Genomic DNA, 13,177 nt, shown 5'->3' with positions numbered 1-13,177 from the left:
CTAAATTTTGATGAATTCCATGGGTCCCCAGGACTGAACCTTATAGGGTTTTTAGGGGCCCTCTGGTGGGTTAAATTAACTTTGGACCAACACTTTGGCCCATGAAACAACGGACATACAAACAAACCTTCAGGGCTGTGTTGGAAGAACCTCAATTCTATTTTATCGCACGTCATGGAGACTAAGATCACCATTCTCCTTAAATCCCAGGGTTCTCAACCTTTTGCAAGGCTGGCCCCCCCAAGTGGTTCAATTGCAGGTTCAGCTTGATTATTGTTATTATTCACTAGGCCTTAATAGTTAGGCAGTATTTCATCTGCATTTTTTTAACAGAAGCTTGCAAGCGGGTAGGCGCATTTGTTAAATGTTTGAGACCCTGAGCCTGCTTTGCCTTGCAAAATCCCAAATTCTTGGCACAAGTGTTGTGCGCGATTCATTTGCAGCCTGGACGTGGAGTGGTGTGTGTCTCCTCTCTGCTCTGACTGCAGGCTGGGACTGCTGCGCGAGGCTACAGAGAGACTGACCGCCTGTGAGTGCTTTTGGACGGGGGAGGGGCTCACGGCAGCACCCGCTGCTCGTTGAGCACAGTAACTGCAGAGTGATACGTGCTTTCACGTCAGAGTCTCCAATAACACCAGCAAAAGTCGCTAGTAGTATATAGTAGCACTTACATGACGTCACGTCACAGGCTCAAAATACTACCCCCTGTATTGGTAGATTTGAAATGAAACTGTGTGGTTGATTTGTGTGTTATAATAGTCTAACCACTTGCATTTCGACATGGGGGGGAATTTTCGTGATTTTTTTTTTTTTTTCTGATTTTTTTTTCTTTTTCCTCCCATCCTGTAGCCTACTCGCGCCCCCCCGGAAGAGGGCCCCACCGGTTGAGAACCACCATTGGCAGCCCAGTGTCCCCTACTGATTGGACAGTAAAACATAATAAATAAGTGAACATGTAAAAATGTCTCGAGCAGTGAAAAATGTCTGTAACTCTGTTTTGAATGCACTTGCTGAAATATGATGATATTTTTAACAGAAAAGGCATTCCAAGATCTTTGTGTGAACACACCCGACAGTCCCTCTGCAGGGTCTTCATCAGGGCATTGTAGGTGTCTGAGTCGAAGTGCAGGCCCTCGTGCATCTCCTGGAAGTCCAGGTCTTTGAACGTGGGCGATTGCTTGGCGCTCTCTTTGCGTGAGGCGCGACGTTTGTACGAGGAACCCTTCAGGTCGTACTTGTAGTGCATCTTCATAGCGCGCGGCAGCACATTGTTCATCACCACCACGCGGACTGTAATGCCGCTGCACTGGATGCAGTAAAGGCCGTAGAACTTTGGCAGCAACGTCCTCGGGTTCTGGTTCAGATTCTACAGTAACAAAGACAAAGCAGATTTTATTTTCAAGAACCTACATTCTTAGTCATACAAACTTAATTGAGTTATGAATATGGTTTTAAGCTACATGTAGGTCCCTCAAAAAGATGAAAAAAGTAACAGGAATTTAAATAAATAACCCCGATAGGACATGAAAAGTGGGTTATTTGTAGTTCAAAGAATATATGAACACACAGGAAGAACTGTGAACTGTTTCACCACAGAACGTTCCCAAAACTAAGGTGGTGGTGGTTAGAGGAGAAATTTAAATACCAATCAGCTGCGTGTAAATACAAACTTTAGGATAGTCAGGTTATTGCAGGGAATGTAAATGATCTGATATGGCCACATTCAGATGTTTCTCAGTAACCACCATGGGCCTGATTTATAAGACATACACTTAGGAATGCTAACTTTTCTCACCAAATAGTTAAGAAGACTTACTTGAAGAATTTTTATCAAGAGACTCACTCCTAGAGTAAAGTGTGGGAGGAACCTTTGAGTGATCTCATGATTAATCACATGTATACTTTAAGCAAAAATAGCCAATCAGACACAGCCTACATCTGCCCCACTGATCATTCTTTCTAAAAAAGATACCTCCAGTAGCACTTAACATGCAGAAGAGTAGTCCCACATAGACAGGGATGACATAATAGGAAACTTGAAAAAAAAACCCTCCTGCTGCTGGGAGGGGAGGTATACATCAGAGAAAACACACAGTATGATAAGGGGAATTTAATACCACAGTGACCACTGTCTGCTTTGCAAGAGACTGCAAACAAAATGAATGCCAGGTGCAAGAACAAATCTTGTCGTTTCCACCACTGAGGAATGCAAAAAGGGGGTGTAACATCCTATCAATAATTTGCCTTGAGATAAGAGCTTACAAGAAAGATGCAGCTGCAACTCGTAAACTAAATCCACCTTATGTGTTCTCCAGAAAGGTTGCTCAGTGGTGTACTGAATAAACCTCAGTGCCCCTTAAGTGAAGGTCACCAAGCGTATCATCCACTGAAATTTCTATGGCTACTGGAGCTACTGGAGACTATTTATCATGATTCTGAATGCATAGTCTTTGGGCCCGGATAGTAGAGCCTGGTCGAGCCACGGCGCACCATGTACCAAAGTTGAATCCTTGCTGTAGCTGCCCAGGGTTCAGAACCAACCTGTGGCCGCTTGGTGCATGTCATCCCATGTTTACATATTACGACAAAAGAGTAAACTAAAATATATTTCGAAAAAGGCAACATTTGAGGCGAGGAATAGGCAAAGCAGAACAGAATCTTGATTCATATTTGATCAGCATTGCCTAGTTTTACAGTTTGAACTGAGTTTCATGATCCTGCTGCTTTGGACGGACTGAGTCTTGCTTATGTAAATTCATAAGGTAAATTTACTGCAGGGACAGATCAGTTAAAGGATCAGGTGTGTCTGTACCATTGTAGTGTCCCCACAAGGGCGTTTTTGGATCCCCTTTCCAGCAATGGATGCTTATAGTCACAAAATAAACAAGGAATGGAAAGCATGGAAATGACTCATCCCGTGAACACACAATTTTAGCGCCTGTACGAGACGCACCAGGCTTCAATGTGAACCCATCCAACTCAGGTGACATAGTATAAAGAGCGAGAAACTGCACTTGGAGGGGGTGGCTCCAACAAACACAGGAAATTCACCCAGGAGCCTGGGGTTTATGTTCCATGTGAAACCAAAAGTAATCATTGAGTTATTTTAAGTTTTCACAACATTAACCATGTGCGAAAAAAGGCTTCCTGGCAGGAAGGCTTTGTGGCGGCCCAGTGCATCTCACAGTGACAAGGTGCATTGTGCATCAGTATGAGGCGACGAGGGGCATGACAAAGAGTTGTGATTTGTCGACCAGGGATAAGAACGGGTTGGGGATGTTGCCTTTAACATGAATGTTCCTGCTTGTTGAGGGGTGAATGAAATGACTACCTCTGACCATAAAATTACACTTGCCAAAAATGTGTTGGTGTTAAGGCACATCATATTATTAAGATAAGTTAAATATATTAAGTTAATAAATAGAATTTATTTTACAATCTGTAAGTAGGAGTAAGTAAGATATGGATTTATAACTTTATCTTTCGTTTAAAGGTACCCTGTGCCTGTGGTTTTTATCAGTAGTAGTGGGATGAACTGGTAAAAAGCTATGGTTTTACAAGTTTGTCAACATTATTCTGCTGATGGACAGTGGATGGTGCTAACGCAAATAGGAACAAATGAAAGTAAGAAGAAGCAAGCTAGCAAACAGGGACGTAAACAAATAAAAAAATTAATTGGTTTACAAATGTTAAATGTCAAACCTTGTACTGATGAGCAACACTAAGTTTACAAGAAAACTCCTCCACAGGACACCCTTATGTCTAGACTTGCACTTTTAGCAGTTTGATAAATATGTGTAAAAGCTGTGACAGTTTGTGGTTGAGGAAGGCGCTCACCATGTAGTAACCAGGAAGCAGCTTTTGCAGGAACTCGGCCTCTTTATGCTGCACTGTCTTAATAATGAACTCATCATCGCTGGTGAGGTAGAACCAGGAACTGCTGGCTCCGGGGTTGGACAGCTCGATCAGAGGCTCATTACAGATGGAATACTGAAATTCAGAATGATGCAACAGTGTGAGCAAGTGTAGCAACGGAGTCAACTGAAACTTCCGCCACATCGTGCTGAAAAGGAAAATATGATGATGTGAATCTTCACACTAACCAGATAGTCGTCTGGTTTGATGCCAAACAGCTCTCTGAAATAGCGAAAAGCCAGCGGGGCATACGTTTTCAGGCGGAAGTCTGGGAAATGATGTGCTGGAGTCAGGTTGCTGCCCTCACTGGAGAACATATTTAAAGTCAGGATAAGAAAATAATCAATGTACAAACACAAAACAGCAGCTGGCTTACTGGGACACTTGAATTTAACAGAACCATTGTTAACATTATGAGTAACACCTGAATTTCTTCTACTATGAGTCAAAAATGTCTGCTGTGAGAAAGGACTATTGCAGAAAACTGCAAGTTATTTGGTTGTACATTTCCAAAAGTGACTTCCCCATTTTTCTCAACATTAATACAGATCTGTATGCTGCCACACCTGCATTTTTTCAAAGTTGAAAAGGAACTTGTAAAATAAAGCATTGTGAAGTATTTTTGTTATGGGTAACAATACTGTAAGGTCATGCCAAAAAGACAACATAGACTGGCTATGTTGTCTTTTTGACAAATGATGATTGTGTATGAATTTGTGTTGAAAATGAGTTCAAATCTTGGGAATATTGCACATATTTTTGTAATCTGGCTGAACTCATTCTTTAAGTTTATTAATCTGAAACTGACTTTGAATGTGTGCTTTAACTAAATGTCAACAATAAAAATGTGAAGAAAGGACAGTGTACCTGGGCAGGAAAACACTCTCCACCACAGAGAAGTCCTGCATGAGAACATCTCTGTCTGGTTTTGAGCTGAGGTTTCCCACAGCGTAACCGATGCCCAGCTGGATGGCTCCTTTCAGGGCTGACGCCGTGGGCTGGCAAACCATAACAGAGAAGAAGAAAACATGTTGTTGTTTAATAAAGAAATCAACTAGTTCTTCATTAACAACTGCCTAACCTTTCTCCGAAATCTGCTGAAACCTGCTGAAACCTGCTCAAATAGTTTTCAGCGTGCAGTGTGGCTCAAGGGATGGCAATGTCAGTCAGTAGATCTCATGTGTTCACAGTGCCAATATTGATGTTTAGCAATCCAACTATCACAATTTTAAAGTAATATAACTTGATTAGTTTCCCTTTCTTTTAGATTACCTCAACACCAAATATGTAAATAAAGACAAGAGAAAAGAAGAATCAATAAGAAGTATTGATACAAGTGTATTCTTTAAAACAACATAACAATATCACAAAAATGGAAAATGGAAAGATTTTTAGCATGAGAAGTGTTAGTGTATTTTTAAAGAAAAGCGGATGCATTTTATATTTGTAATCTTGCTAAATAATTTTCACTTTTACTAAATGTAACTGTAATCTGATTACGTCTTATTTTTCTGTAACTGTAACGGATAGTGTGATGCAGTGACACACAGTCAAAAGTGGCTGGCTAAGCATTTAAAATTTTTATTTCACTATTTTATTTCACTATTTTTACTATTATGCAAATCATGCATTACTGATTTAAATATATAGTATATATATTCCCGCTGTAATTAGCAGGAAGGTTGTTGGTTTTGCAGGTATTGGGTCATAAACAAAAGTATTGGACAAGCTGAAATTTCCACCTGAATGTGTGTACCTAATTTTATGTAAATCCATGCAATAGTTGTCAAGACTTTTCACTTAAAACCAAAAACGTCAACCTCATGGTGGAAAAGTCAGAGGAATGCCCTTTAAAACAAACTGTTTTGATGGTCTAATATAAGCTCCTCATAACTACAATAAAGAAGTGTGGAGACATTTTGACTACAGCATGAGGGACCTAATATATAATATTATATATAATATATAATATATTATATTTAATACATAAAGAATCAGTCTCTCAAATAAAATAAAAATAAAATGACTTGAAGAATGTTCTTCCAATAAACTGAACTGCAGTGAAATCTCTCTGTAAACTAAAAATGATGAGGCCAATCTAATAAATTGTAGGATCATTTGAATAACCTTACACAATCATTTTCAGTTTTGATATCAGCAGCAGTGGTGTTGTAATAGTGCTGTCTTCCAAATGTTTAGGCCCTTTACTTAATTGAAGAGACTGTGGTTATTAATAATGACCCCTGCTTACCTTTTTATGATCCTTTGACACTTTGGAGGTTTTGGTTCCTCTTCCTACACTGTCAGTGCTGGCGGTTGACATCTTTCGGGCAGAGAGAACTTGATCAGAGGGAAGCTCAGATGTCCTTCCTCCAACTGTGAAGCAGGCTGAGTTCCTTTTTCCCCCCCAACGATGGCTGACCTGGCGCAGTGATTTATCTTGAATGGGCTTTACCGAAACTGCATTTTCCAGGTATGCCAGTCCTGTAGATGAGGTAGAGAGAAGAGGAGTTACACAATGTGTGGCATTTGCATGTATGTCAACGCAAAGCAAAGTTTCAGCAGGTGAAAAACTGCACAGCTACAACTGATTACCCAAGTTGCACTAGCATTTCAGGGCAATAACAATCTCATCTTGTCTAGTTCTAATTTCCCTTTCCATTAACGTCTTTCATATGACTTACAGAGCCTTAAAATGTGCAGACCTTTCTGTCCAGGGCACTGCTCAGTTCTGAGGGATCACCAGTGTTTTTGTCAGAGTCTTTAGCTCTAAAATCCGACACAACAACCCTTGATCCTAATTAAGAAGGATTGGAAAAACATTACATACCAAACTCCACTCTTTTATAACAGTAGGCCTATGCAAATGAGAATTTCTTGCTTACATAATGTGACCCCAACTCCTGTAAAAGGCCAGATTGATGTCCAAAACAGAGACAGAAACAAAAAATACTTTTTCTGCTGCAGTGCTTAAATAAGGAGTAACTGTGGTGATTGCTGCTGAAATCCACTTGAAAACATTTACCTGCATCATACATTTGCAGTGGGATCTATTGAATGCCAGTCTATGTAAACCGCTCACGCAAATTAACTTTAATATTTTTCAATATTTTTGTATACTAAGCTACTGGAGGCATGGGAGCAACTCCAGAAAGGTTTATATAAATTATTACAAAGATTCAAACCCTGACATTTCTATTCAATATATTGGTCTGTAAAGAATTTAACAATTTAGGGAAATAGAAAAACAATTACAGCAGTACAGAATAAAATAATGCAGCAACAGAAATATTTTTTTTAATACTGAAGCATATAAACCTGAACCTTTTTGCATATTAATGCCAACATGCCAATCTCATACATTTTTATATTTATTATTTATTTATTTGAACCAACATAATGCCCTTTGTTTCTTACACATACAGATTCTTCTCATGTCATATTGACTTTCTCTCATTTTAAAGTGTTGGATACCTTTAGCCATAGTAATTGATCTTGTACATGCTGTTTTAAACCATACCACATCTCAAATTTTAAAGTATATATTTATATATTTTATGAATCACACAGTAAGTGAACAACACAAAGTATATAATGAAGCTTGTCCTTTTTTATACAGTATTGCAATAGATTTTGATATTTTTGATTGGACATCATTTATATGTGGTTTTCACTATAATTTGTTATTTTTAATAACTCGGATTTCAGATGTTTTCACCTATGATAAGTTTTGTCTTTGTAATGATAGTTTGTTATAATAAACATTAACACTAACTAACATTTTACAAGTTTCAGTTATTTTTCCAGCATCAATAAACTGTTTCAAATGATTCACAGAACTGTAAATAGAATACATTTTAATGTTTGGAAAACCTATAATATATCATAAATAAATAAGCTATTTATTTACAAAATAAACAATAATGGGCCTGACACTGTGCCTTGAGGAATTCCACAAGTAACCTTAAATACATTTTTATTAATACTATTCATCTGAACATATCGATACCTATTTTACAGGTAGCTACTAAACCTGGAGTGTGTAACCCTTCTAATGCCATATAAATACTGTATTAATTTGCCTACCTGATTATTATAGAGGGTGGTCTGACTTAAGCACTAAAGGCTTTTCTCATGAATTGTTTGTTACTTTCCATGCCATGTTGCTCCAATGATGCAAACATTAGTGTGTGAAACACAAAAAGGTTACATTCCGAACAAAATGTCTATTTGTGTCTTGAGCAAACTTGCAAACTTCAGCACAGATCCTAACAAACAAACCCCTGTTTATTTTAAGTACTGCCTCAGGATGTGGTGTTGTGGTCTGACTCGAGGAGAATGAAACAGTTTCATAAGCGTCATGATGAGAGTCCTTGTTTCTCCAGGATTTGCCCTGCAGTTAAATTGTTTGCCTGTTTTAATTGGAGGATGAAGAGATCAAGAAACCTGCTAAATATTAGTCATTTTCATAAACAGACTTAGTGGTTAGAGTATTGAAAGGGGTTAATTACATATATGTACAGTCTGTGACAGTTAATTTCATGCTTCCTCTGCAGCACTTCACTCTGAATGACGTGGGAGCACAACGTGGGCACAGCACTTTGGACTAAGCATTTGTAAGTGCATTAGTTTGCCTTCTGCATAGTTAAAAAGATTAGACGCATGCCTTTCAATTCAAAACAATGACAAAACAAATTCGTAGTGTGCCTAATTGCTATATATCAATAATAATAATCCAGACTGCAAATAATGATAAATAACAAGCAAAATGGCTTTTGACTGTGAATGTAAAACAGGTAGTGTTGTGTAGTTTGGTAGCATGTATAACTAATGAGTTAGGGGTTCAATTCCCACCTGGGACATAATAAATTGAGAATTGTCCAATCACTGACAAGAATTTATATTGCTTTAGCTATATATATAAAAGACAAGTTAAATCTTCATTATGTAAAGGTTTGAAGGCTATTTTTATGTTTAATTTCCATTTCAGTGATATCAATTTGCATTTATTTGTAAACAGAGTCTACAGCTGTACCTGGTGCTTTGAACTGAGTGCCAAAGTTAGCCTGCTAACATGTTCACAGTGACAATGCCAACATGCTGGTGTTAAGCAAGTATAATATTTAACCATGTTCACAGTCATAGATTAGCTTGTTAGAATGCTGACATTTGCTAATAAGCACAAAACAGCTGTGGCTGATGGGAATGTCATTGGTTTTTCCAGGTTTAGTCATAAACTAAATATTCGACGAAAATACAAATTCTGACCTGATGATGGCACTATGATGTATCATCCAAAGTTATTACAGTTCATCCTGAGGGGGACATGAATTTGTGTACTAAATTTCATGGCGATCCACCAATACATGTCAAGATATTTCACTCAAATCCCAAAAAATGGATTGGTGGCACTTAATGTCAGAGGATTACCAAAATTATTAGGATCATCTGGGAACCATGAATATTTGTACAAAGGTGGGTGCAAATTCATGTAGCAGATTTTTGGTGGTGCTAGAGGAAAGCTCACAGTAGAACAAGTAGTCAGGTTTAGGGTTCATCCCCTGGGCACCATGAATGTCTGTACCAAATTGTGTGGCAATCCATCTAATAGTTATCGATATTTTACTTAAAGCCAAAAATGTAAATCTTATGGTGGTGCCACTGGATAAGTTAGGGGATCACCAAAGTCAGTAGGATTCCTCCTTGGGGGCCACAAATGTTTATCTAAAATTTGACTGCGATCCATCCACTAGTTGTCGAGATATTTCAGTCTGGTCTTAAGTGGTGGAACTACTAACAGGCATGACTTTGCTAATTCTAGAGCCGTGCCATTAGTATGGCTCACACGGTTCATGGTGGCTGGCATGTGTCATGTGACTTATGTTATTTAATACGGACTGATCTTTAGCAATTAAAACAAATTCAATGGAATTAACATACCATTAAAAAATAACTGGTAATATAACAATAGCCTATGAAATTTTACAACAAATACAGTACAATTTAACAGCACCACATCCTCCAAAATGACACAGTTCAATCAACAACATGGCTTCAACAAAAACTGAACATTACCTTTACGAAGGTAGGATTTGTTACAGGGCTGTTGTATTACAAAAGTACTACAAAAGTTGTAGCTAGGTGTACAGGCTGTGCAGTGTATATTAAGTTGTCAGGCTTGGTGAACACTGGTGAATATTTAAACCTGCGCTCTCTTACACAACATGCACACTGCAGGTGTTTTGCATACATGTAAATGATGACAACCCCATCCAACTTAGTGTCAACATTTTACTTTATGTCTCTGACTAAAGGGAAGTGGAGCTGGTTTCCTTTTTGTGATACCATCATCAGCTCATCTTCCTCCTGAGCGACACAGAAATAGCCTGTACGGGCTGCCTGACACTATTCTATCAGAAGTATTAATTTTTCACAACAGTAGATAAACAACTACATACCTACAGCTGAGTCTAACTCATGCAGAAACAGAAATAAAAGTTAGACTCCATCCTCACTTTCTAATAGAGTTGACAGGAAATGAATGCCTTCTTACCTCAGGCATGGCCGTATGAAGGCGCTCGTGGATGCAGGTCAGTGAAACAGCGATGATATGTCGTGTGATGTAAACTCAGAATGACTGACTGACTAACTGAGATGAGGAGCAAAGTGCTGCAGCGACTAGAGCATCCTCACCACTTCCTCTCTCGCTCTCTCTTTCTCGTGCGTTCTCTCTCTCTGTCTGAGTCTCTCTCCACCCACCTGTTGTATTATTCCCCAGCACCTATGAGTCAGACTAAGTTGTTGTTGTTAATGTTGCATATAGAGGTCATGGGTGAAAAAAGACCAAAGCCTTTATAGCATTTTTAACTCTTTCTTATTGGCTACTTTTTATGCATATTATACACTTATTACTGAATTGTGATATTTACATTTGAACTTGTTTTTGTTGTCTGTTTTTACTTCTTTTTTTTAATGTGTAATCAGTTTGTAAAACAAAACATGTTTAATTATTAATATGATGATAATGATGACTGTATGACTATATAGTAAAGAAATTAAAGCCTTTAACTTTTAACTATTAACTATGAATTTGGTCATAGAATAGTTATAACTTCTAACTATTTATTTTATACTGCCTTAATTAGATAGAAAACACTAGACAGAGGACAGGAAATGAGGGGAAAGAGAGAAGGGAAGTGACATGCAACCAACCTCAGCTGGACTTGAACCAGGGGTGTAACATTTACTCAAGCACTGTACTTAAAGGTCCAGTGTGTAACATTTCTGGCACAAATGGAATATAATACTCATAGGTATTATTAGGGGAAAGTCTAAAATATAAATACAGATTTGTTTGTAATTCTTCATTCCTCTACCATTAATCAGCTCATGGACTCTCACATCTTGTGACCCTTTGAAGGAGACTCTATCTAACACTATGTTAGGAATCACTGGGCTAAACTAGCTCACTGTATATAAAGTATTTAAAACCACAACACTAAAATGCTGCTTACACACTGATGCATCTAGCAATCTAATAATGCACCTATGCCGTACTGACGTCACTGACATCTAACTAACAGGCTTATAGTAAAAGAACATGCAGTTTACAATATTTCATGATGAATGCTATAATCAGCAATTCCTCCTTCTCTTCTCCTCCTCCTCATCTGTTTCCTCTGTTTTATCTCTTTCTATCTAAATCCACAGTATGTCTCATATTGTTTGTATCGCTCTCTTCCTCTGCCTTTGTCTTTCTCTCAGTTCCGCTCATTTAAATTGAACTGAGCTTCGGTGACACATCATTTATTGTACACATACTGCACATTGTGAAAGCACAAATGGTGTGAACTGAAACAAAAGACTAGATTTGACCCGTGGTTACTGTTGACAGCTCTACAGACACATCTGTGAACAGTGGCGGTTGTTGTACACATCAAATCAGCAAACGTTGTCTCTTTAGTGTCTTCCAGGCTGCACATTAGCTCCCTTACTCTTCCCCACAACAGTGGCAAAGCCAACACATTTTCATAGGAGTGCCTGGGCCGTGACCAGTGTTTACTTTGGGGGGTGGCACAGTGGTGTAGTGTTCCGTGTGCAGCATTCACTGCTAAATGAGCACCAACCTTACACATACACCATCAGGAATCATATATAATAAAATGGGCTTTTCTTTTTTTATATCACCATCATTAAACAAAACAATCCCTCATACTGCTATTAAAGTATGTATCAGCAGAGGTTATGCGGTGTACTATTATTGAGAAAATTTGGGTGTAGAAGAAGATTACTTCTTATCTTTTTGCACATCCTTCCTAGTTACACATACAGTCCCCCACACATATGCATAACATCAGAGAGGCTGGGGTTGCTCAAGGGCTCTTAGGCAATCAAACCAGTGACCTTTCGGTTGCTGGCGGGCGTCTTTTACCTCTGGGCCATCCTGTATGTAAAATAAGTCCACATTAGACATTATGCAAAAACTCTGTGTCTCCAATTAAACTTTTCAAAAGTGCAGCAATTGTGAAAATGTCCAGCAGCTGCAGAACTAAGCCAAGTTGTTTGTTCTTTGCTCCAAACAAAGTGACCACAAAGCAGAGAAGGGGGGTTGCTTTTGTATGATATTTAAAGAGCTTAAGGAGCCCTGAGAATACTTTGATTAGACATGTACAGTAGGTTACAGCCTGGCATAAAAATGACTTGTCGGACTCAATGTCAGTGTTTCCCTTTGACCTCTAGGGGGCGCTGTTGCAGCTCTGTCACACCTTCCAGTTCCAAATGGACCACTTAATCTTCTGTAGATCTACTGTTTGGTAATAATCTGAGCTGCTGTGTTCATATATTCCTGTTGATTGAGAACTTGCATTTTCATTTTTTTCTTCCCCCACTTTGTTTTCTTTGTTGCTCTAGTTCCTTCCTCACTTTTTGCAATCTCTTTTGTATTATTATTTACTCTCTATTGCTCTACCCTCCCTCGCACTGCTGTTTTTCTTCCTCTTTTTCTCCCCTTTCCCAGCTAATTGTCGTTTTTCCTTTTAAGTGGGACAGAGTTCGAGTTGTTGGAGGTTTGTTTGGGAACACCAGAGGGGACAGGCTGCCAGCCAGTCGGCCGTCAAGACAGGGCTTGAGGCCATCAGATATCAGCTCAGTCCTCCAAGATTCAGCACGCAATCTTTGTCATATTAGGCAGCAACACAGCTGTGAGGGTGCAGAGCTGCTGGTTTGGGTTTGATGCTCTAATATTTCTCCCTACGTATACTTC

General features: G+C 38.7%; 1 protein-coding gene across 1 annotated transcript in view; it reads right to left on the bottom strand.

Moving 5' to 3' along the window:
* pip5k1ba (phosphatidylinositol-4-phosphate 5-kinase, type I, beta a) overlaps positions 1-10,588 on the bottom strand; it is a 22,338-nt gene extending 11,750 nt beyond the window's left edge. Inside the window, exons 1-6 of the mRNA XM_035667369.1 lie at positions 10,469-10,588; positions 6,167-6,399; positions 4,783-4,913; positions 4,104-4,221; positions 3,838-3,990; positions 1,070-1,366 (exon numbers count right to left, since the gene is read on the bottom strand). Coding sequence (XP_035523262.1) covers positions 1,070-1,366; positions 3,838-3,990; positions 4,104-4,221; positions 4,783-4,913; positions 6,167-6,238 — 771 coding nt within the window. The 5' untranslated portion in view covers positions 6,239-6,399; positions 10,469-10,588. The remainder of the gene's footprint in view (positions 1-1,069; positions 1,367-3,837; positions 3,991-4,103; positions 4,222-4,782; positions 4,914-6,166; positions 6,400-10,468) is intronic.
* Between the last annotated feature and the right edge of the window lie 2,589 nt (positions 10,589-13,177).

Source organism: Morone saxatilis, unplaced genomic scaffold (genome assembly GCF_004916995.1).
Source record: "Morone saxatilis isolate NCDOM2014 unplaced genomic scaffold, NCSU_SB_2.0 Contig21, whole genome shotgun sequence".
NCBI classification, from domain to species: domain Eukaryota; kingdom Metazoa; phylum Chordata; class Actinopteri; family Moronidae; genus Morone; species Morone saxatilis.
The sequence above is the reverse complement of the archived record's forward strand: the minus strand, read 5'-3'. Positions and strand labels throughout refer to the sequence as shown.